Source organism: Mastomys coucha, unplaced genomic scaffold (assembly GCF_008632895.1).
Source record: "Mastomys coucha isolate ucsf_1 unplaced genomic scaffold, UCSF_Mcou_1 pScaffold22, whole genome shotgun sequence".
Lineage (NCBI taxonomy): Eukaryota > Metazoa > Chordata > Mammalia > Rodentia > Muridae > Mastomys > Mastomys coucha.
In genome coordinates, this window is record NW_022196905.1 from 129,759,915 (window position 1) to 129,781,397 (window position 21,483).

The window sequence follows — 21,483 nt, forward strand, 5'->3', positions numbered from 1 at the left end:
AGGACCATGCTCTCCTGGTCTAAGCAGAGGACCATGCTCTCCTGGTCTAAGCAGAGGACCATGCTCTCGAGTGCTATGGTCTGCGTGGCACCTCCACTTTGGCCCTCTCCCCCCTGACTCCATCTCATCTTAGAGGAAGAACCTATGGCAGAACTGCAGTCTGAGGTGAGCCTGGCCACAATCCTTTCTTTTTCTTCAGATGGGATTTCTCTGTGTAGTCCTGGCTGTCTTGGAACTCACTCTGTAGACCAGGCTAGCCTCAAATTCACAGAGATCCACCTACCTCTGCCTCTTGAGTGCTGGGATTAAAGGTGCAAACAAACCACCATGCCCAGCTTAGACCCAGAGCCTTGTGAAAGCCAGGTGAGCACTGTCCCAGCAGAGCCCCAGCCCTAGCCCCATGACACATACCTTCAGGGTCTCCTCATTGTAATGCATGAGGAAGGCCACCACAGCAGCAACGCTGCGGCTGATGCCCTGGGTGGAGAAGACCAGAATGACAGAGTGAAGCCTGAGGTGAAGCTCTGCAAAAGGAAGAGAGAAGGGCTGGCTGTGCATGGCACTCTCCCCTAGGGTCCTCAGTGGCCATCGGGATGGCACTCTCCCCTAGGGTCCTCAGTGGCCATCAGGAGACCATCCTTGCAGGCCTAGTACCACAGGCTGGAATCCTAGGTTTTCAGAGGCTAAGAGGAGAAAAAGACTGAAAGTTCAAGGTCAGGCTAGGCAACCCAGGGAGACACTGTCAAAAGAAAAAAAAAAAGAGGATTGCAAGTCCTAGAACTCCCCACCTCTATGGAGGATTGAAGCATGGCTCAGTGGTGGAGCCTCTGCCTAGAATCCCCCAGTGAGGGGCTGGGGGCGTGGCTCAGTGGTAGAGCTCCTGCCTAGAATCCTCCAGGGAGGGGCTGGGGGCGTGGCTCAGTGGTAGAGCCCTGCCTAGAATCCCCCAGGGAGGGGCTGGGGGCGTGGCTCAGTGGTAGAGTCCCTGCCCAGAATCCCCCAGGGAGGGGCTGGGGGCGTGGCTCAGTGGTAGAGCACCTACCCAGAATCCCCCAGTGAGGGGCTGGGGGCGTGGCTCAGTGGTAGAGCCCCTGCCTAGAATCCCCCAGGGAGGGGCTGGGGGCGTGGCTCAGTGGTAGAGCCCCTGCCTAGAATCCCCCAGTGAGGGGCTGGGGGCGTGGCTCAGTGGTAGAGCTCCTGCCTAGAATCCCCCAGTGAGGGGCTGTGGCATGACTTAGAGGTAAACACTCACCTAGCATGTGTTCCACCCTGGTTGTAGACCTCAAGTAGAAAAAAATTAAAAAGTGAAAGTAGTAACTTGCAGTGCAACTATCCCACCTCCAGCCACTGGGGCCATATTGTTCCAGGTTGTCTGTCAAGACCCCAGCTGACCTGACTCAGCTTAGCTCTGCCCAGTAATCTCGCTTCTTTTAGTCAACTCTAAACCCTGAGAATGACGGGCAGGTCTGTATTAAGCAGTTGATGGGCATTGCTATGGCAAGTGGGAGGCCAGAGCAGAACCAAGTAGACACATGAAGCATGATGAGAATCAGAGCTGGACGGGCTTAGGGGCGCCTTCCTTCCCTTACTCCACTCTACCAACTAGCACTGGGCACAGAAGTAGAAAGAGAAGCATTTCTGAGGCCCCAGACCCCAGTGAGGAGCAGGCACCTCAAACATGGTGCGCCCATATTTGGCCAGTGTCTTCACTATATGACTAGCTCAAAGGGAATAGCCATCTAGCCAAGGGACAAAGGATACAGCGTGGGCCTGTCACGGGGAGGGGGCACTCCTTCTACGCTGCTAGTGTACATATGGCTGAGGGCTTCTGAGCTGCTGAATGTGCTAGATTTTATAGTTTTCCCCAAGTCCTGGGGCTCTCAAGCAGAGAGAGACTTGTCAACACATGTAGAAAGCTCCCCAATCTGGAAATGCTCCTTACCCATAAAGTGACAGATGTGGCGGAAATAGGTAAAAAGGACGGCGTCTGGAGTATCTTCAAGCTTGATATGCAAGAGCTTGTCTACATTGCCTACAAAGCTGAAGGAACACAGCACAGTGATGAGTCTCTTCCTTCCTTCCTGGAAGTCCTTCCAGGAGGGAGGCTTCTTAAGCCTCAGGAAGTAAAGGAAACTTCCAAAGCTCAGGAATGAGCAACTCATGAGCCCCAGAAGTTTCCTGAAACTTACAAGATTCACAAGGCCCCTCCCCAAGCTATAGAGGTAGTAACAACTGCAGGTGAAAGGAGACTCTGGCCTGAGGAGTTGTCTGTGAGTCATACAGGGAGCTCCAGGGCCCCAGCTATCATGAATCCTGACTCAGCTGCTTGTGAGTCCTCCATGTTCCTGTAAGTCACCTCCCTACACATGTACACCTGTTAAGTAGCCACAGGAAACGCACTAGTTCCCTGTGTTGGTGTCCTTTCTTTTAGTCTGTCACTGGTGTCCTATCTGGAGTGAGTAGATGTTTCTGCACATCTCCCCAGAAGAGTCACATGACACATGGGATCAGCCAGCCCCACTATAGTGTAGTGTAGTGTGTAATGTCCACAGGCCACAGCACAGAAACAAGAAGAGAATAATTAGGGGCTGACATCAGGATGACAGGAACTAGCAGAAATAGTACTGGGGGCTGGGAAAATGGTTCAGTTGATAAAGTGTTTATCAGGCAGGCATCAGGATCTGACTTTGATTCTCAGCCCCTACGAAAAAAAGCCAAGCTTGGTGGCCTACAGTTGGAATTCCGCATTGGGTAAGTAGATCTCTGGCCTCACTGGCCAGCCAGCCTAGCCTATTTGGTGAATTTTAGGCTAGTGAGAGGTCCTGTCTTTTAAAAAATGTGGCTAGCTCCTGCAGAATGACACTGGAGATAGTCACCTGGCCCACACAGATAGTTGAGCACATGCACACAGAGAACATCTGATGTAAGACATCAGCCTAGAAATTGCCAGTGAGGGGCTGGTGGTGTGGCTGAAGCACTCTGCTAGAACCCTCCAGTGAAGGAATGGGGCATGGCTCACCAGAAGAGTGCTTGGCCAGTGAGGGAGAGACCTGGGTTTAATCTCTAGTACTATTGTGGCAAAACCAGTCCCAACAAGCTGCAGCAGTAAGGAACATTAAACAAGAGACTCTTAACCTAAAACAAAAGCATGGGCAGAGGATGCTGCCCAGGCAGCAAAATGCCAGCTGTACAGCATAAGGGCCCGGGCCACAATCTCTAGCGTCCGCACAAAAAAGCTGGGTTAATGGGGCACATATCTGGAAACTTAGGGCTGGGGCCAGAGACAAATCTCCAAACTTGCTAGCCAGCCACATTATCCAGCCCATAAGCACCAGGTGCAGTGAGAGACCTTTCTTAAGTGGAGAATGACAAAGGAAGATGGTCAACATTACCATATGGCATCTATCTGCACAGATATCTGCATGCATACATCACAAGCACACACACACACACACACACACACACACGTATCACCGTCACTTACTAGGGTGTTGTCTCCATGGAGATATTGACATGTGCTTTAATTTTCAAGTCCTTGTGCATCTTGGCATTGCAGGCTTGACTGATTTTGCCCAGGAAGATTCTGCCTGGAAGTATCTCAATTGGATAAGGCTGGAAGGCATCCAGTTCCTGGGATGGGGAAGAAAGAAGGCTGCAGTGCGCACACACCCACCAAGAATAACTGGGAGGCTTATCTCTGGAGGAGTGGCTCTACAGGTAAGCTCAAGAGAGCAATCCCAAGACAGTGAAGGAGACATTGGCAATGAATACTTCCCATGAGAAGTCAGAGGCCTGGGTGTAAACAAGGACTGACCCACAGTATCAGGACAGGAATGGCATTCCCTTCCCTCATGGTACCTGTCTGTACCTGGCCATATACACAAAGGTTAGGATTGACAATCTGTGACCCAAAACTTGTCCAGTTGAGGTTACTGCTTGCTACCAAGCAACTTGAATGCAGTCCCTGTGCCCCGCACGTGGGAAGAGGAGAATCTGGCATACATATATGCATCGTGTGTGTGTGTGTGTGTGTGTGTGTGTGTGTGACAAAATAAATCAATGTTACCAGAAAGAAGAAATCTAGCAACATCCTAGGTACAAAATACTGAAAACGAAAAGGTTTATTTTGGCTCTCAGCTCTAGAGAGACTTTAATCCATCACAGTAGGGATGGCACAGTGGTGGGGTCCTGTGCATGGCAGTAAGGAAAGGCGCAAGCCACAAAGCAGGAAGCAGGGTTAGCAGGCCAGAACCAGGGCTGAGTATAATGTTTAAGGCCTACCCCAGGACCTTCTTCCACCAGCCAGGCTCCACCTCCTGAAGGCTCTGCAGCCATCTGAGGAGGGACTCTGGCTGGAGAACAAGTGTTCAAAGCATACACCTATGGGGGAACATTTCGGAGTCAAGCGGTACAGTATCTGACTTAGCATACTGCCTCACACAGAAACCATACCCCTTCTAGATTCCTATGTTTGGCCTCCCCATAATGTGTGTAAGGGTTTGTATATGCTAGGCCCAGGGAGTGGCACAATTAGAAGGTGTAGCCTTGTTAGAGTAGGTGTGTCACTGTGGGCGTGGGCTTTAAGACCCTCATCCTAGTTGCCTGGAAGCCAGTATTCTGTTAGCAGCCTTCAGATGAAGAGGTAGAACTCTCAGCTCCTCCTGCACCATGCCTGCCTGGACACTGCCATGCTCCACCTTGATGATAATGGGCAGAACCTGTGAACCTGTAAGCCAGCCCCAATTAAATATTGTCCTGTCCTTTTAAGAATTGCCTTGGTCATTGGTGTCTGTTCACAGCAGTAAAACCCTAACTAAGACTTAGCCAGAGTTTGTATTCCTGCACAAAACATCATTACCAAGAAGCAAGTTGGGGAGGAAAGGGTTTATTCAGCTTACACTTCCACATTGCTGTTGATCACCAATGAAAGTCAGGACAGGAACTCACACAGGGCAGGAACTTGGAGGCAGGAGCTGATGCAGAAGCCACGGAGGGGTGCTGCTTACTGGCTTGCTTCCCCTGGCTTGCTCAGCTTGCTTTCTAGTAGAACCCAGGACTACCAATCCAGAGATGGCACCACCTACAATGGGCCCTCTCCCCTTGATCACTAATTGAGAAAATGCCTTACAGCTGGATCTCATGGAGGCATTTCCTCAAGGGAAGCTTCTTTCTCTGTGGTAACTCCAGCTTGTGTCAAGTTGACACACAAACCAGCCAGTACAATGTGTTAGCTCGGAATCTGTAATTATAGGCTGAACCCCATCAGTTGCCCCAGGCTTATTTCTCCACGCTCACTTCCCATGTCCTCTCTCCCATCTTCTCTTTCTCCGCCTCCCTTTCCCTGTCAGTCTCCCGCCTCACCTGGGGCATCCAGATGATCTTCTGGGTCCGGAAGAAGTGGTACATGCCAGAGAAGCACTCATAGCCCCCTCTGAGGATATAGACAGGTTGGCGGGTAAAATGGATGAGGATTTGTCCAAATTCCACAGCAGGTCCTGGTAAGAGTTCTACAGGCAGAAACCAAAGAGGTGCAAAATGTATTTACCATTTGCCTAGTGTGAGAATGGATGGCCACTTCCACTGAAAACAGTTACTCAAAAAACCAAGTTAAGGGGCACATAAAATAAAATTAGGAAAAAAATCTGAGGCAAGGATAGAGTGTTACAAGTGAAGCCTTGTTTTTAAAGTCTTAACAAATATTAGCCGGGCGGCGGTGGCGCACACCTTTAATCCCAGCACTTGGGAGGCAGAGGCAGGCGGATTTCTGAGTTTGAGGCCAGCCTGGTCTACAAGAGTGAGTTCCAGGACAGTCAGGGCTACACAGAGAAACCCTGTCTCGAAAAACCAATATATATATGTATGTGTATGTACATATGTATGTCTGTGTACCCCGTGTGTGCAATGACTGCAGAGGCCAGAAGAAGGCAATGGATCACCTAGCACTGGAGCTATACACAATTGTAAGCAACTACTTGGGCACTGGGAATCAAACCCAGGTCCTCTAGAAGAGCAGCCCCCCTTAACCACTGAACCATCCCTCCAGAGTCAAAGGTTTATTATTTTTAATTATGTGTAAGTGTGGGTTTGTGTATAGGGTACAGATGCCCATAGAAACCAGTGCAGGGCACCCAGTACGGTAAGATCCCCAGAGCTAGAGATACAGGTTGTTGTGAGCCGTCTGACGTAGATTCTGGAGACTGAACTGGGTCATCTACAAGAGCAAACTGTGTGCTTAACTACCGATCCATCTCTCTGGCCCCACATCAAACCTTGTATGGCTGAATAACATTCCATTCTGTGGATGTACTGCGTTCAGTTTAACCCATTCGTTGGCTTATTAAGACATCTGTGCTGAACAAAGCACATGTTTCTGTGTGCCGTGTCTTCATTCTCTTGGAGTATGTACCTCAACATGGCACAGCCACCCTTGCCTTCTTTACACCAGACCATTTTATACTCTCTTCTTACAGCTGGGTTTCATTTAGGTTAGGTTTTGGTCTGTTTTGGTTGGTTTGGTTGGTTGGTTGGCTTTGGTTTTTTGAGACAGAGTTTCTCTCAGTAGCTCTGACTGTCCTGGATCTTGCTCTGTAGACCAGGCTGGCTTTGATATCAAAGATTTGCCTATGTCTGCCTTCCAAGTGCTCACATTAAATGTGTGTGCCACTAATGCCCAGCTTTGGGTTAGTTTTAGTTTTTAATTTTTGTAATTTATTTATTTATTTTTGGTTTTTGCGAGACAGGGTTTCTCTGTGTAGCCCTGGCTGTCCTGGAACTCACTCTGTAGACCAGGCTGGCCTCGAACTCAGAAATCTGCCTGCCTCTGCCTCCCAAGTGCTGGGATTAAAGGTGTGCGCCACCACCGCCCAGCGTAATATTTCACTTTTAGTTGTATTGTGTGTAGGCATACATACAGTGTATGAATGTTGATTCCAGGCCAACTCAGAGGAGTTCGTTCCTTCCTGTCCCCTTCTGCATCCCAGGGATGGAACTTAGCTTGTGGTTCTGTTCCTAGGTGCTTTCTACCATTTTACTGACTCTGATTTTGTTTTGTGTTTTGAGTCAGGGTCTCACTCTGTAGCAGAATCCTACCTGGGACTTATTATGTAGCCAAGACTGCCCTTAAAATTGTAGTAATCCTGTAGGCTCAGTCTCCAATGCTGGGATGACAGTTGGGAGCCTCCATGCCCAGGCCTTTTCCCACTGTGTTCCATGGTGTACAAAGGTCCAGTGCCTCACATTCTTGTCCACACTTGCTATTGTAACACTTGCCATGTGTTACATTGTGCCCACCCTGGTGGGTGTCAAGTGATGCCTCCTTATGAGTTAGTCTCCTTTCTGAGATGAGATCTGCGAAGCTCAGTCTGGCCTAGAGCTCGCTATTCTCCTGACTCACCCTCCTGAGTATGGGGATGTATCACTGTGCCTGGCTGCGCATGTGTGCACGTACATGTGTGCGAGAGACTAATCCCGTGGTGCACATGTGGAACCAGTCACACTGTATGAGTTTGTTCTCTTCTTCCATCATGTGGGTCCCAGAGATCATCTCACTGGACCTCTTTTTATGGTTTGCTATAAATTTAAACTCGAACCTTTCATAATTATGCTATACAATAGGAATAATATTCATTACTCACTTGTCTAAACCTGAAGTCACCTAGGACACTAGGGGACATATATCTGAGTGCAAATGTGAGGATATTTTCAGGGAGAATTAACTGAGGAGGGAAGATCTATCCTCATTGTGGAGCATCGTTCCATGGCCTGGGGCTGGGACAGAAGAAAAAGAGGAAATGGAGGGCCAGTGACTGCAGACCTAACCCTCTGAAACCATGAGCCAAAATCACTCTGCTCTCATAAGCTGTTGGTCAGGTCTTCTGTCACAGCAGCCTGAAAATAACTAAACTCATGTCACTTCAACCGAAAATCTCTATAACCCTGTATCCACTAAGACACCCTGACCCAGGACCATTGGTTGGCAGACCCTCCAGAGCCCGCCAGCAGGAGAAGGGCATGAGCTCTGTCCTCCAAATTGACTTCTGGGGCTAGGGAGATGGCTCAGACAGCAGAGAGTCAGGAAAGCCTGAGGACCTGAGTTCTGTTCCTGAACCCACATAAGAACTCTGGGCTTTGTGGTGTATGCTGTAATCTCATCAACCATCTCATCAATAAAGACAGACAGATCCCTGGGGCTCCACAGCAGGCTAGCCCAGCTGAACCAGTGAATTATGCATGAGGAGAGAGTCTCAAAAAAATAAGGTAGGGCTAGAAAGTCAGTTCAGTGTGTAAAGGTGCTTGTCACCAAGTCAGATGATCAGGCCTTGCTCTCAGAACCTCTATACAACCTCTGTAACACACCACCCTCAATAAACTATATATATATTATACTACATAATATATAATTTCAAAAATGTTTAGTAGGAGAACAGCTTCTGAGGATCAACATCTAAGGTTTCTCCCATGGGTGTACCCACTCATGCGCACCCACACATACACACAAAATAAAATCACCTAGGGAAGAAAAAATTATTTAGTTTGATTAAATAAACTTTTTTCTTCCTGAAGACAAGGGCACTTTCAGAAGGGACTTCTAGGGACATAAGTGGCAGGGAGCTGTCCAGAGGATGAACCTGTGTCTGTAAACCATGATGGGAGAAAACTTGTAGGCAACAGGTGGAATTCATCCCCCTTCCCCATGGGGCCTGGCTCAGAGGTCCCAAAGTCCAGACAGTAGGCTACAGGGCACCAGCCATGTCTCTCTTGAGCAAAAGCCTACTGGGTGAGAGGCCACAAAGGAGCTGGAATGGCAGTCCCAGGCCACATCACTGCGTTACCTTTAGCTAGATAGCTGCCTTGCACTGCTGGAGACTTACAGTCGACAACTGTAGGGTCGGCACTAGAGACAGTTAGGGACCCCACAGAACCTGCTCACTCTGCCAAGCAGCTTCAGGAGCTACCACAGTTACTGTTTCAGAAAAGGCTGTTGGCCAAAAACAGTAGCGGGGCACGTTGGTGCGGGCCTGCAATCCCAACACTCATGAGACTGAGGCAGGGAGATGACAGATTGGGGATCCCTTGTCTGAGCTCAGCCTTACCATTGGTGGGACTGCAGATGCCCACTACCACACCTGGCTGAAAAATAGCATTTTAGACACCCGGCTTCCCAACAGCATGTGTCTGCTTTGTTTTGTTTTGCTTTTCGAGACAAGAGTCTCACCACATAGCCCTGGTTGGCCTACATACTACTCCATATGTAGATCAGGCTGTCCTTGAACTCACAGAGATCTTCCTAATTCTGTTTCTTCAGTGCTGGGATTAAAGGTGTATGCCACCCAGTCTTCACACACACACACACACACACACACACACACACACACACACACACATCATCACTTTAACTGAGGAAAGTTGCCTACAGTGGAAGCGTTACATTTGGCTGTGGTCATTTTCTGAGTTGGAAACACAATAGCACAATGCCACCTCTTATAGAGTAAAGGTGTTTTTTAAATCATACTTACTTACTTATTTGTGTGTGGGGACATGCATCTGGCATAGCATATATGTGGAAGTCAGAGGACAACTTGTAGAAGACAGTTCTTTCCTTCCATGCAGGCTTCAGGGATGGAACTCGGGTCATCAGGCTTGGCAGCAAGCGCCTAAGCGGAGCCCGTTCTTTGAGCTCTAGGGTCCAGTTTGTAGTCCTAGTCCTGAAACTGTGCACAAGCTGAGCAGACGGTACACACCTGCAGTTACAGCACTGTGCAGGTAGGGGCAAGAGGCTCAGAAATAAAAGCTACAATGATGTTGAGGCCAGCCTGGGCTACATGAGACCCTGTCTCAAAAAACGTGAGTCCAGAGAGATGGCTCAGAGAGTAAGGACACTTGCTGCCAAGCCTGATCACCTGAGTTTGATCCCTAAGATTTATATGGCAGAATCCACATGTATTGTGGTATGTGTCATATATACATACATACATACATACATACATACAACATAATTTTTAAAAAGTTTTAATTGTGTGTGTCTGGGCTGGGGGATGTGCACATGTCCCCTCACCCCAGAGGGGTCAGATACGTCGCAGCTGTCTTTAAGGATAGCTGTGAGGCATGCTACATAAATGCTGGGACTCCAACTCAGCTCCACTGAAGACAAGAGCTCTTAACTGCTGAGCCATCTCTCCAGTCCTAAACATACAAATATGTGAACAAACAAAAAGGGTTAGGATGTAGCTCAGTTGGTAGAGAGCTGGCCTAGCATGGCTGTGGGTCCATCTCCAGCACTGCACATGACATGGTGGCATATGCCTGTAATCCCAGCACTCAAAAGGTGGAGAGAGCAGGATCAGAAGTTCGAGGTCATCCTCAGCAATAGAGTGAGCTTAAAGCTAGCTGGGCTATACGAGATTCTGATTTAAAACTAGCAAATACTTACAAACTGTAGCCCAAAGGAAAAGAAATAAATTTCCAAGCCAAAAACTACTTGGAAGTCTAGAATGCGAGTGTTGTTAAAGCCTTAGCGCCACTCAGTGGCAGAATGTGTCAATGCCTCCCTCATCCTGTCAGCATGGGTCATCATCCCCAAACTATGGGCTGAAAAGCAAATAAACCAGCTTTAAAACTTTAATTAAGTCAGGTGGAGGTGGCGCACGCCTTTAATCCCAGCACTTGGGAGGCAGAGGCAGGTGGATTTCTGAGTTCCAGGCCAGCCTGGTCTACAGAGTGAGTTCCAGGACAGCCAGAGCTACACAGAGAAACCCTGTCTCAAAAACAAACAAACAAACAAAAAAAAAAACAACAAACAAAACAAAACAAAAAAAAACCTTTAATTAAATGTCTTGTAACTGAATACATATGTTTGTAGGGAATCTTCTGATTTTTACTGCTTTATTCATGTATGTGTACATGTGTGTACATGTATGTGTATGTGTATTACCACACACATGTGGGTATCAGAGGACAACTAGGAAGAATAAATTCTCTCCTTCCACCATGTGGGTCCTGGGGATGAAACTCAGGTTGTTAAACTTGGTGGCAAGTGCATTTGCCTGCTGAACCATCCTACTGCTTCCCTCCCACCCGCTGCACAGCAGTGAGGACTGGACCTTGGGCTTTGTGCATGTGTGCATGAGAGGCAAATATTCTATCACTGAGCCTGGACAAATTTTATTTTGTTTTTTTAAGATTATTTATTTATTTTATGTATATGAGTACACACTGTAGCTGTACAGATAGTTGTGAGCCTTCATCTGGTTGTTGAGAATTGAATTTTAGGACCTCTGCTCGCTCTGGTCAACCCTGCTCACTCCTGTTGGCCCCACTCACTCAGTCCCTGCTTGTTCCGGCACAAAGATTTATTTATTATTATAAATGAGTACACTGTAGCTATATCTTCAGACACACCAGAAGAGGGCGTCAGATCTCATTACAGGTGGTTATGAGCCACCATGTGGTTGCTGGGATTTGAACTCACGTCCTTCAGAAGAGCAGTCAGTGCTCTTACCCACTGAGCCATCTCACCAACCTGCAAATTTTATTTATTTGCTTACTGAGATAAAGTTTTACTATGTAGCCCTGGCTGTCTTAGAACTTGCTCTGTAGACCTCAAACTCACAGAGATACCCCTGCCTCTGCTTCCTGAGTCAAGACTCATTAACAGTGTGCTATTTATTTGTTTTATGACTATTATTTATTTTGAGACAGGGTTTCATGGACCCCAGGCTGACCTTGAACTTGCTGTGTATAGCTGGCAGCATCTTTGAGTGTCTGCCCCTTCTGCCTCCACACTCCAAGTGCGTCCCATCACACCCTGTTTATGTGGAGTAGACCTAGGGCTTCTTGCATGCTAGGTGAGCACTCCACCAACTAAGCTACAGTCCCAACCCAGTGTTTTGTTTGTTTGTTTTCATTTGAAACATGGTCTCACTCTGCAGCTGTCCTCAAACTCAGGGTAATCCTCCCAGCTGACAATGTGATTGTAATATCTAGAGAGAAACATTGGGTCCCCTGGAGGAGTGGCCCCTGAATTCTGAACACAATGATATAATAAACAATTTGTTATTTAGGGCAACTGGGTTTGGGATCATTTGTTGTGTGCAGCCATAGAGTGCTCACTGCTAGGTATGAAAGTGATTTCACCTTCTCCTCCTCCTATCTTTCATGTGTGTGTGTGTGTATATCATATGCAGGTATGTGTTGTATGTTTTTGCATGTGTAGATGTGCACATGTTGCAGGAGATGGCATAGTAAGTTGAGAACCTGAGTTTCACCCCCAGAGCTTGTATAAAAGCCAGGCAAGTGGCACACTTTGCAATGCTAGCACCAAGAAGACAGGGACAGATGGGACTCACTGGCCAGCCAGTCTAGCCTTCCTGCCAATCTCCAGGCCAGTAGAGACAGTCCTAAAGAACAAGGTACTTGATGACTGACACCTGAGGCTAACCTCTGGTCTCCACAGGCCTGTGCACACACACAGACACACATACAAAGAGGTAAAATAGAGAACTCATCCTGTCCTCCTTTGTTTCCTCAGGTAATGTGATCACAGCCACACAGAAATAAGGAATATAGCACTGTGCACATCACTCTTGTGGTGGTAAAAACCTGCCTGGGAAGGCTCAGTTGGCAGAGTGCACTCAGGAAGCAGAGGGAGGTCTTCCAGACAGCTGGGGCTAAAGGTGTGTACCCTCACAACTCAGCTTGAAGGACCCTTTCTCAAACACCACCACCAAAAAGACAAAAATTACCAGTGTCCTCCTCCTTGTCCTCTTTTTCCTCATCGTCGTCCTGCCCCCGCTGTATGCTCAGCTCTAGGGAACTGGTGTTGCTGTCGTACACGATGCAGTACCTCACACACTCCAGATCTACAGACTCTGGGATGAGGTATTGATGATCTGTCTGAGGAAACCACAAATACATGTTGCCGAGAAGCACAACTGGCTACGCTGTCCCTGCACAACACCCAAATGAGCCTGCAGCAGGGGTTGGGGGCCCTGTCCTCCTTCCCATGATGACTCATGAGCTGGAAACACCATTAACAGATGGGAGAGTTTCTTGAATCCTGGAGGGCCCCTCTCCACCACTAAGAAGGACAAAAGCAGGTTACTAAGCTGGAGATGGTCTGGCTGAGGATGGCTAGTCCATCACTGGGCTCACAGCCCATCAGAATTGCTGTGGCTGATGAATGTCGGCAGGAGACCCAAACCCAAAACCACTCATGATGATGGTAGGGAGAAGGCTTGGGTCCTACAGCAGAAGCCCCAAGTGAACGAATGCCACCAGAACTGTGCGATCAAATGCAGGCTATGGCATAGCAGGATGCGTTCTACTTGTACTACTGACTATCCCACAGGTGTGACAGAGTACCTGACAAGAGCAGCTTATGGAAGGAAGGGTTCATTTTGACTCATAGTTTAAGGGTACAGTCAGGTGTGGTGTCAGAGCCTGAGGTGGCTGCTCATGTTGTGTTTAGTGCAAGGCAGCAGAGAGACAGTGCTGGTGCTCAGCTGGCTTTCTTTTGGGGGATAGGTAGAGGGTAGAGACAGGGTTTCTCTGTGTAGCCCTGGCTGTCCTGAAACTCCCTCTGTAGACCAGGCTGGCCTGGAACTCACAGAGATCCTCCTGCCTTGCATGCCAAGTGCTAGGATAGAAAGTGTGTGCCAGCACCACTCAGTTTCATCTTCTCATTTTTATTCAGTCTGGATCCAGTCCAGGGGATGGTGCTGACCACACTCAAGGTGAGTGTCCCCACCTTATTTAACCCACTCTGGAACCCCTGCCACAAATATGCTTAGAGTTTTGTCTCCAATACGATCTAGATTCTACCATGTAGCCACTATTAACCATTAGACTAATATACCTTGTGAGCTTCTAGAACAATCTCTGGCATGTGACAGACCTTATATGTATGTTTCATACAGATGGATGGACGGTGAGCAGAAGCTATGAGGTAGAATGTATTGGTAAGTGGCAGAGTCATGAGTGGCTGGATCACCATAATGTAGGTCCCAAGAGTGAAAATAAAAGATGTGCTTTCAGTGTGAAATCCCTCCCACAGGCACAAGTGTTCCCAGATGATGACACTATTTGGGGCAATTATGGAACCTTTAGCAGGTAAAGCCTTGTTACACAAAGTGGGTCACCGAGGATAAGCCTGGAGGTCTTTCAGTCCAGCCTCATTTCTGGTCCATTCTCTGCTTCCTGACTATGGACAAAATGTGACCTGGTGGCTCACATGCCTGCTGTCATGCCTTCCCCCCTGAGACAAGACTATATCCCTGAAACTGTAAGCTAAAATATCCTCCTCCCTTCCTCCCTTTCTGCTGCAGTTGCTTTTGTTGATGTAATGAACAAGAAAGGCAACTAATAAAGATCTTGTGGTCACCTGGGGAGGGGGTGAGGTCACATGGGGAGGGGGTGAGGTTACCTGGGGTGGGGATGAGGTCAGTTGAGGAGGGGGTGAGGTCACCTGGGAAGGGAATGAGGTCAGTTGAGGAGGGGGTGAGGTCACCTGGGGAGGGGGTAAGGTCAGTTGAGGAGGGGGTGAGGTCACCTGGAGAGGGGGTGAGGTCACCTGGGGAGGTGGTGAGGTCACCTGGGGAGGGGATGAGGTCACCTGGGGAGGGGTGAGGTCAGTTGAGGAGGGGGTGAGGTCAGCTGGGGAGGGGGTGCGGTCAGCTGGGGAGGGGGTGAGGCTACCTGGGGAGGGGATGTAGTCTAGACACATGTATAACTCAAAGAGCCCTGACCAGATGACAGCTCAGAATGTAGCCTTCACTTAGAGCTCCCATCACTAAGGGAATCTGAGCCCAACACTGCCTGTTGCAACATGGCCTATCTGATGCAGAAGTCCTAACAGAGGACATTCTGGGGGTTATGACAAGTGCCCATGCATTCTGCTTTACAAAATAATGTCAAGGCAGGAAGCTAAGGGCCACAGAATTCTAGACTAACAAGGATCTCTGGAACACAAACGGGAAAAAAAATCTATTTGTCTAAAAGCTCAAGAGAATATTTAGGAAGATGTCTGTTGCAGGGTGGTGATCCACACATGAGGCGGCTGAGGCAGGAGGATTGTGAGATTCAGGACAACTTAGACTACATAGCAAGACTCTGGCTAAGAATAAGTAAGAATAAGGGCTAGTGAGATGGCTCAGTAGGTAAAGATGCTTACTTATAAGTCTGAAAACCTGAGATCAATTCCTGGGACCCATATGTACAGGTTATCTTCTGATCTTCACAAGTGTGACACAGTCTGGCCATGCCCAGATACATACCCATCCCCACCTCCACACAGAGAGAAGAGAGAGGGGGGTAGTGAAGTGAGCTGGAGAGATCACCCACCCCCACCTCCACATAGAGAGAAGAGAGAGGAGGTAATAAAGTGAGCTGGAGAGATCACCCACCCCCATCTCCACACAGAGAGAAGAGAGGGGGTAATAAAGTGAGCTGGAGAGATCACCCACCCCCACCTCCACACAGAGAGAAGAGAGGGGAGGGTAATAAAGTGAGCTGGAGAGATAGCTCATCCCCACCTCCACACAGAGAGAAGAGGGGGAGGGTAATAAAGCGAGCTGGAGAGATTGCTCAGTAGTTAGCACTCACTATGCTTGAAGAAGACAAATTCAGTTTCCAGCACCTACTTTGGGTGGCTGACATCTGCCTGTAGGTCTAGCTGTAGGGGACTGAATGGAGCCACTGTGCTCTTATGGACTTTGCAGTTACCTACACTCATGTGCAATAAAAATTTTAAGAAACACAAAGTAGAAAGATAGAAGATAGAATAATATAATAAAAAATTTAAGAATCCTAAGGTGGGTGATAAAAGAAGATAACTACCATCCTTTGGCTTACACATGTGTGCGAGTCCACACACACACACACACACACACACACACACATACAAACACACACACACACATGCGTGCATGCATGATCAAATAATACACACATACATAAGGTAAACAAAGGTGGGGAATGTTCTGGGCAGAGGGAAGGACTCTCTCTGGTCACCAGTATTTGCCAACAGCCTGTACTGAGCACCTACTCGACAGCAGAGCTTAGACAAAGTAGACACAGCACCAAGCCCACAGACGCGTCCTAGAGGAGCCAGAGAGCAGATGGACAGAGGCTATGTGGACCTTCTTTCCCAGATCAGATACCAATGACTGTAGGACAAGCTGCCCACTTAATAACAGCAGAAACAGGGAGTATCCACCAGGATGAGCTCTAGGGAATGTGGGAGGGACTCATGGGACAAGCACCATTCCCATCACCCTGTCCCTCACCAACACCACTCTCTGGACCCAAGACAAACCATCCCTTCCCTCTGCTTCCTGCCCTCCTCAGCCTGATACCTTTTTCACTCTGAGGGCAGTGATCACATGGCTCTCGTCATACTGCCTTTTTGATCGGACATCTGGGGAAGAAAAGGGTTGAACTCAGAACTGGACATGTGAAGGGACATGAGAACTGCCCACTCAAACCACAGCTGTGCTCTCAGCATCTAGCAACTGTGAATGAAGGACCAACCAGAGGCGTGCGGACTGTGAGCAAGGGCTATACTGTAAGATTCTTGTCTTCAAATAAATAATCTCTGTATTCTTGGGGGGGGGGGTTACATGCCACACAAATGGAGGTTAGAGGATGACCTGTGGGATAACCAGGCTCTTTCCACCACGTGGTCTGCAGGGACTAGACTCAGGTCATCAGCCTTAACAGCAAACACCTTTACCCACAAAGCCATCTCTTCAGCCCCTAGACTCTGAAACAAAACAAAACAAAAAGACACTCCTAACTTCACCACCTCTACCCCTTCTTTGTTTTTATTTTGGGGAGGGGTGTTTAAGCTAGGGCTGTTTCTCTGTATAGCCCTGGCAGTCCTAAAACATGTTCTATAAACCAAGCTGGCTTTGAACTCGCAGAGATTCACTTGCCTCTGACTCCCACGTGCTAGGATTAAAGGTGACACCACTGCCACCTAGCTGCCCTCTTCATTTCCTTGAGATGGAGTCTCACCGTGAAACCCCTCTAGGCTGAAACTCTTGATTGCATGGCCTTGGCATTGGCCCACAGGCCTGAGCCACCATGCTGTGCAGAACTTTCTCTGATCTAATCTCAAACTGCCTTTCAGGTGCTATAACATTCAGCTGAAGCACCATTTGCCTTTGTTTGCCTGTATGTGGTGTATATATATAAGCAGAAAGAGTGTATGGAGGTGTGTGTACAAGCGTGTGCATATGCCTGTGTGTCTTCCTCAATCACTCTCCACCTTATTTTCTGAAGCTAGGACTCACAGAATCCAAAGCTCACCTTTTTTGGAGTCTAGCTAGCGGCCTGCCCAGTTATCCCATCCCCCGCATCCCGAATTCTGGGATTACAGGCAGGCTGCTGAACCTCTTGACTTTTATTATATGGGTGCTGGGGACTAAACTCTGGTGTTCACAATTGTACAAGTACCTTATTCACTGAGCCTCACCTCCCCAGCCTAATCATAGGCAGCCTTTTGAACCGACCCTTCATTTTCCCCTTCTGAAACACTGCTAACCTTCAAAGAGAAGGTTTGCAGGCCACTATTCTCAACATACCTGTTGGTGATTAGAGTGCTAATGTTTGTGTATGTGTTTGGGTTTGTGTGTTGGTGTGTGCCATGTGTCTGTATGTTGGTGTTGGTGTGTGTTGATGTTTGCTGTGTGTTTGGGTTGATGTGTTGGTGTGTGTTGTGTGGTCTGCATGTTGGTATGCGTGTTTGGGTTGGTGTGTTTGAATGTGTTGATTTATGTGTGAGTGTGTGTTGGTGTATCGTTGTTTTCTACTTACCCAGTAAACAGAGGTAGTTGGGCTCAGCTAATCTGGACAGCTTGGAGACCTGATTCAAGATGTTATAGAGTTCTGTTGGCTCACAGAAAAGCAATTCAGCCATCCTACTGGGAAGAATCAACAATGTACACATTTAACAGACATCTTTCTATTTAGACAAATGGCCAGAAAATAAGACACTGAATTAAACACTTCAAAATATAGAAGTCAGGGGCTGGGGCTATAGTTTAATTAATGGAGTACTTGCCTAGCATTTGTAAATCACAACATGAATGTGCAAATTATCATGAATATGTAACTGTGTTACAACATATGAAGCCATATATTACCAAGGAAGCTGTAAATGGTCACTATTTCATTTGTTCTCTCTACTTGTGTGTGTGTGTGTGTGCACGTGTGTGTTCATCTGTAAGTATGTGTGTATGCAAGCCCTAAGACTTAAGCCTAGGGTCCCCTGCATGCTGGGCAAATGCCCTGAGCTACCTCACTCAACAGCTCTATTTTTTTTTTATTCGCAAACAATTAATAAGCACCTGTTAAGCTAAGCCTTAGAAGTAACCATGAAAGGCAAGGCAAACTTATCAAGGATTCCTTCCGCCCAGCAGGAAATGCAGCAATAACCATGCAATGACATAACTAGGAAGTGCACTCTAAGTGACTGCTAGAGGTGGGCAAGGTTGTTTAGTATGAGAAAGCATGCTGTAAACACCTGATGACTTAAGCTTGATCCCATGGTAGGAGAGAATGGACTCCTAAAAGTTGTCCTGTGATAGCCATGTGCATGCCATTACACACACACACACACACACACACACACAAACACACACGCACGCACAAATCTTTTAGATTTATTTTCTAGGTGTTTTGCCTGCCTGTTTGTATTTGTACTATGTGCATGCCTGTGCTCATGAAATCCTGAAGAGGCTGTCGGCTCCCCTGGAACTGGAGTTATGGACAGTCGTGAGCCATCATGTGGGTGTTAGGAGCCTCTGCAAGAATAATAAATGCTTGTAGCCACCGAGTCACATCTCCAGCCCCTACTAATTAGGTGCTGGAAAGATGCCTTTGTGCTCAAGAGTGTGTAATGCTTTTGCAGAAGATCCTAATTCCCACTGCCTGTAAATCTAGTTTCAGGGGATCCGGCGCCCTCTTATGGCCTCCACTGGCACTTACATGTGTATACACACACACACACACACACACACACACATGAATACACAGTTTAAAATAAGTCTTTCAGATGTTTTTTAAAAAAGAATTTATTTATATGAGTACACTGTAGCTGTCTTCAGACACAGCATAAGAGGGCATCGGATCCCATTATAGATGGTTGTGAGCCACCATGTGATCACTGGGAATTGAACTCAGGACCTCTGGAAGATCAGTTAGTGCTCTTAACTGCTGAGCTATCTCTCCAGCCCTCAACTGTTTTAATATTATGGTTTGAGTATGAGTGTCTGCTGCAGGCTCACAGTTGAATCCTCCTTCCCCAGCTGGGGACTGCTTAGAGGCCATCTACAGCAGCAGCTGCTCAACTGAGATCCCAGGAGGCTGGATGGACAGGGAGGGGGAGGAAACAAACACTATTCTCATGGGAGCGAGAGTGAACTGGGCATAGGGAGGTCAGGAGGGTCTGATGCAGCTGCAGCTGGAGAAGAACACGAGGCTACCGAACAGCACTGTGGGCTGTGCTAAGGATCTGACATCAAGCCTGATGCATACGAAGCTGGCTTTGGCTCCTGTTGGGACACTTAGTCCCCAGCATACTGTTTCCAGAAGGGATGGACACACACAGCAGCTTCCTGTAGGAAATCTGCCTTCTAGAAGGGTGCATCAAGAAGACCAGCAGGGAAATGTGGAAAAGAAATTGAGTCCAGGGTAGTAATCTTGCTCAAAACAGGCTCCACTTGAGTTGCTGATGCAATGCTCTGAGACAAACCAACATTTGGTGCAGAAGAGACAGCTCAGCAATTAAGAGAATTTTTGCTTACAACCATCCAGTTCCAGGGGATCCAATGGCTCCCAACCTCCGTTGGTACCAGGCACATATATGATGCACATACATACATGCAGGCAAAACACTCATACAAATAAAATAATTCTAAAAAGCTGTATCAAAAGCCAATCTCTTCATCAAAGACTTCAATTCCCAGATCCCAAACCCAGGACCGCAGCTGCCATGGGTCCTTCCTGAGCACACTACCACACTCATGTACCTACCTCATGTCTCTCTTCATCCCCCACCCCACCCATATAAGCAGGTATTCCTCGTGGATGTGGGGAACAGAGGACAACCTGCCATGTCACTATTTAGACTCTTTCCACCTGTGAGACAGGCTCTCTCACTAGCCTGGAGGCTAGCCAGTCAATGAACCTCCAGGGAGCTACCTACCTCCATACTCCATCTTACTATCCCTGGGTTCCAAGGCTGTGCCACTGTGCCTGGCCTTTTACTTGGGATCTAAGATATCCAAACTCATGTCCTCACACTTGCAATACAAGCACTTTTACTAACGGAGCCATCGTCCTAGCTCCTTGTCTGTTCTTTCGGGAAAGGATTCCTGGGTGTGACATCTTTTCACAGCCTTCTCTTCCTCACCTCTACAGGCTTTGTTTGTTTATTTAGTTACTTACTTACTTTGCTTTTTCAAGATAGGGTTTCTTTGTGTACCCCTCACTATCCTGGAACTCACTTTATAGACCGGGCTGGCCTTGAACTTCCACAGATCCATCTTCTACCTCTGCTTCTCAAATGCTGGCATTAAAGGGGTGTGCCACCGCCACCTAGATAAGTGTCAGGCTTTCTTAGGCCTGAATATGGGCTCTTCAGCTTGCTCTTGGCTGCATTATCCTAGGGGCATAATTACTTTCTCTATGCCTCAGTCTCTACCTCCCAATGTGGCAGTAACACCATCCCAAGGTGGACTGTGATGGTGGACACCTGTGATCTCTGTGCATGGGAGGTGGGGTCAGGGGAACCAGAAATTCAAGGTAATTCTCAGCTACGAAGCAAGTTCAAGACCAACCTGGCTGCATGAGACTTTGTCTCAGAAAAAAAAAAATGCTTATCAAGTTCAGATTCATATTCACCATTGTAAACCCAGGATCTCAGTGATACATCCTTGAATGTAAGTGGAACCACACACACTCACCTCCCACACGCTATTGAACCTTGACCCCGAGGCTCCACTTAGTGCTTGATGGATATCTCAAATACACCATGGCTGAACATTTTTGAGTCAGGGTTTTGCTACAAAGTCATGGCTAGTCTCAAACTCAAAATCCTCCTGCCTCTTCCCCAACAAGTGTTGGGATTACAGGTATGAGCCATCACACTCAACAGTCCAAAACCTTTTGTGTGTTTATGTGTTTGTGTGTGGGTCAGAAGTTGATGGCAAGTGTTTTTACACCTTATTTCCTGAGACAGCATCTCTCACTAAACCAGGAGTTCATCACTTCAGACAAACTTGCTGTTTTTGTACCTAGCGTTAAGATTATAGTCACCTGGCTTTCTTTTCTTTCTTTTCTTCTTAGAGCTTAAGTGCGTTTGTGTGAGTGTGTATACACAGGTATCACCTGGCTTTTTATATGAGTGCTACAGTCAAACTCAGACCTCTAGACTTGGATGGCAAGCACTTTATCTACTGCCCAGGTCAAAAGTTTTTTTTTTTT

General features: G+C 47.6%; 1 protein-coding gene across 3 annotated transcripts in view; it reads right to left on the reverse strand.

Annotated features, from left to right (window-relative positions):
* Positions 1-21,483, reverse strand: part of Styxl1 (serine/threonine/tyrosine interacting like 1) — a 40,166-nt gene that overhangs the window by 10,116 nt on the left and 8,567 nt on the right. Inside the window, exons 2-8 of one of the 3 annotated variants that reach the window (XM_031338230.1) lie at positions 17,812-17,918; positions 16,350-16,411; positions 12,741-12,891; positions 5,362-5,507; positions 3,485-3,630; positions 1,943-2,040; positions 412-524 (exon numbers count right to left, since the gene is read on the reverse strand). In XM_031338230.1, coding sequence (XP_031194090.1) covers positions 412-524; positions 1,943-2,040; positions 3,485-3,630; positions 5,362-5,507; positions 12,741-12,891; positions 16,350-16,411; positions 17,812-17,914 — 819 coding nt within the window. In that variant the 5' untranslated portion in view covers positions 17,915-17,918. The remainder of the gene's footprint in view (positions 1-411; positions 525-1,942; positions 2,041-3,484; positions 3,631-5,361; positions 5,508-12,740; positions 12,892-16,349; positions 16,412-17,811; positions 17,919-21,483) is intronic. The other 2 variants (XM_031338229.1, XM_031338231.1) reach the window with 2 other exon arrangements.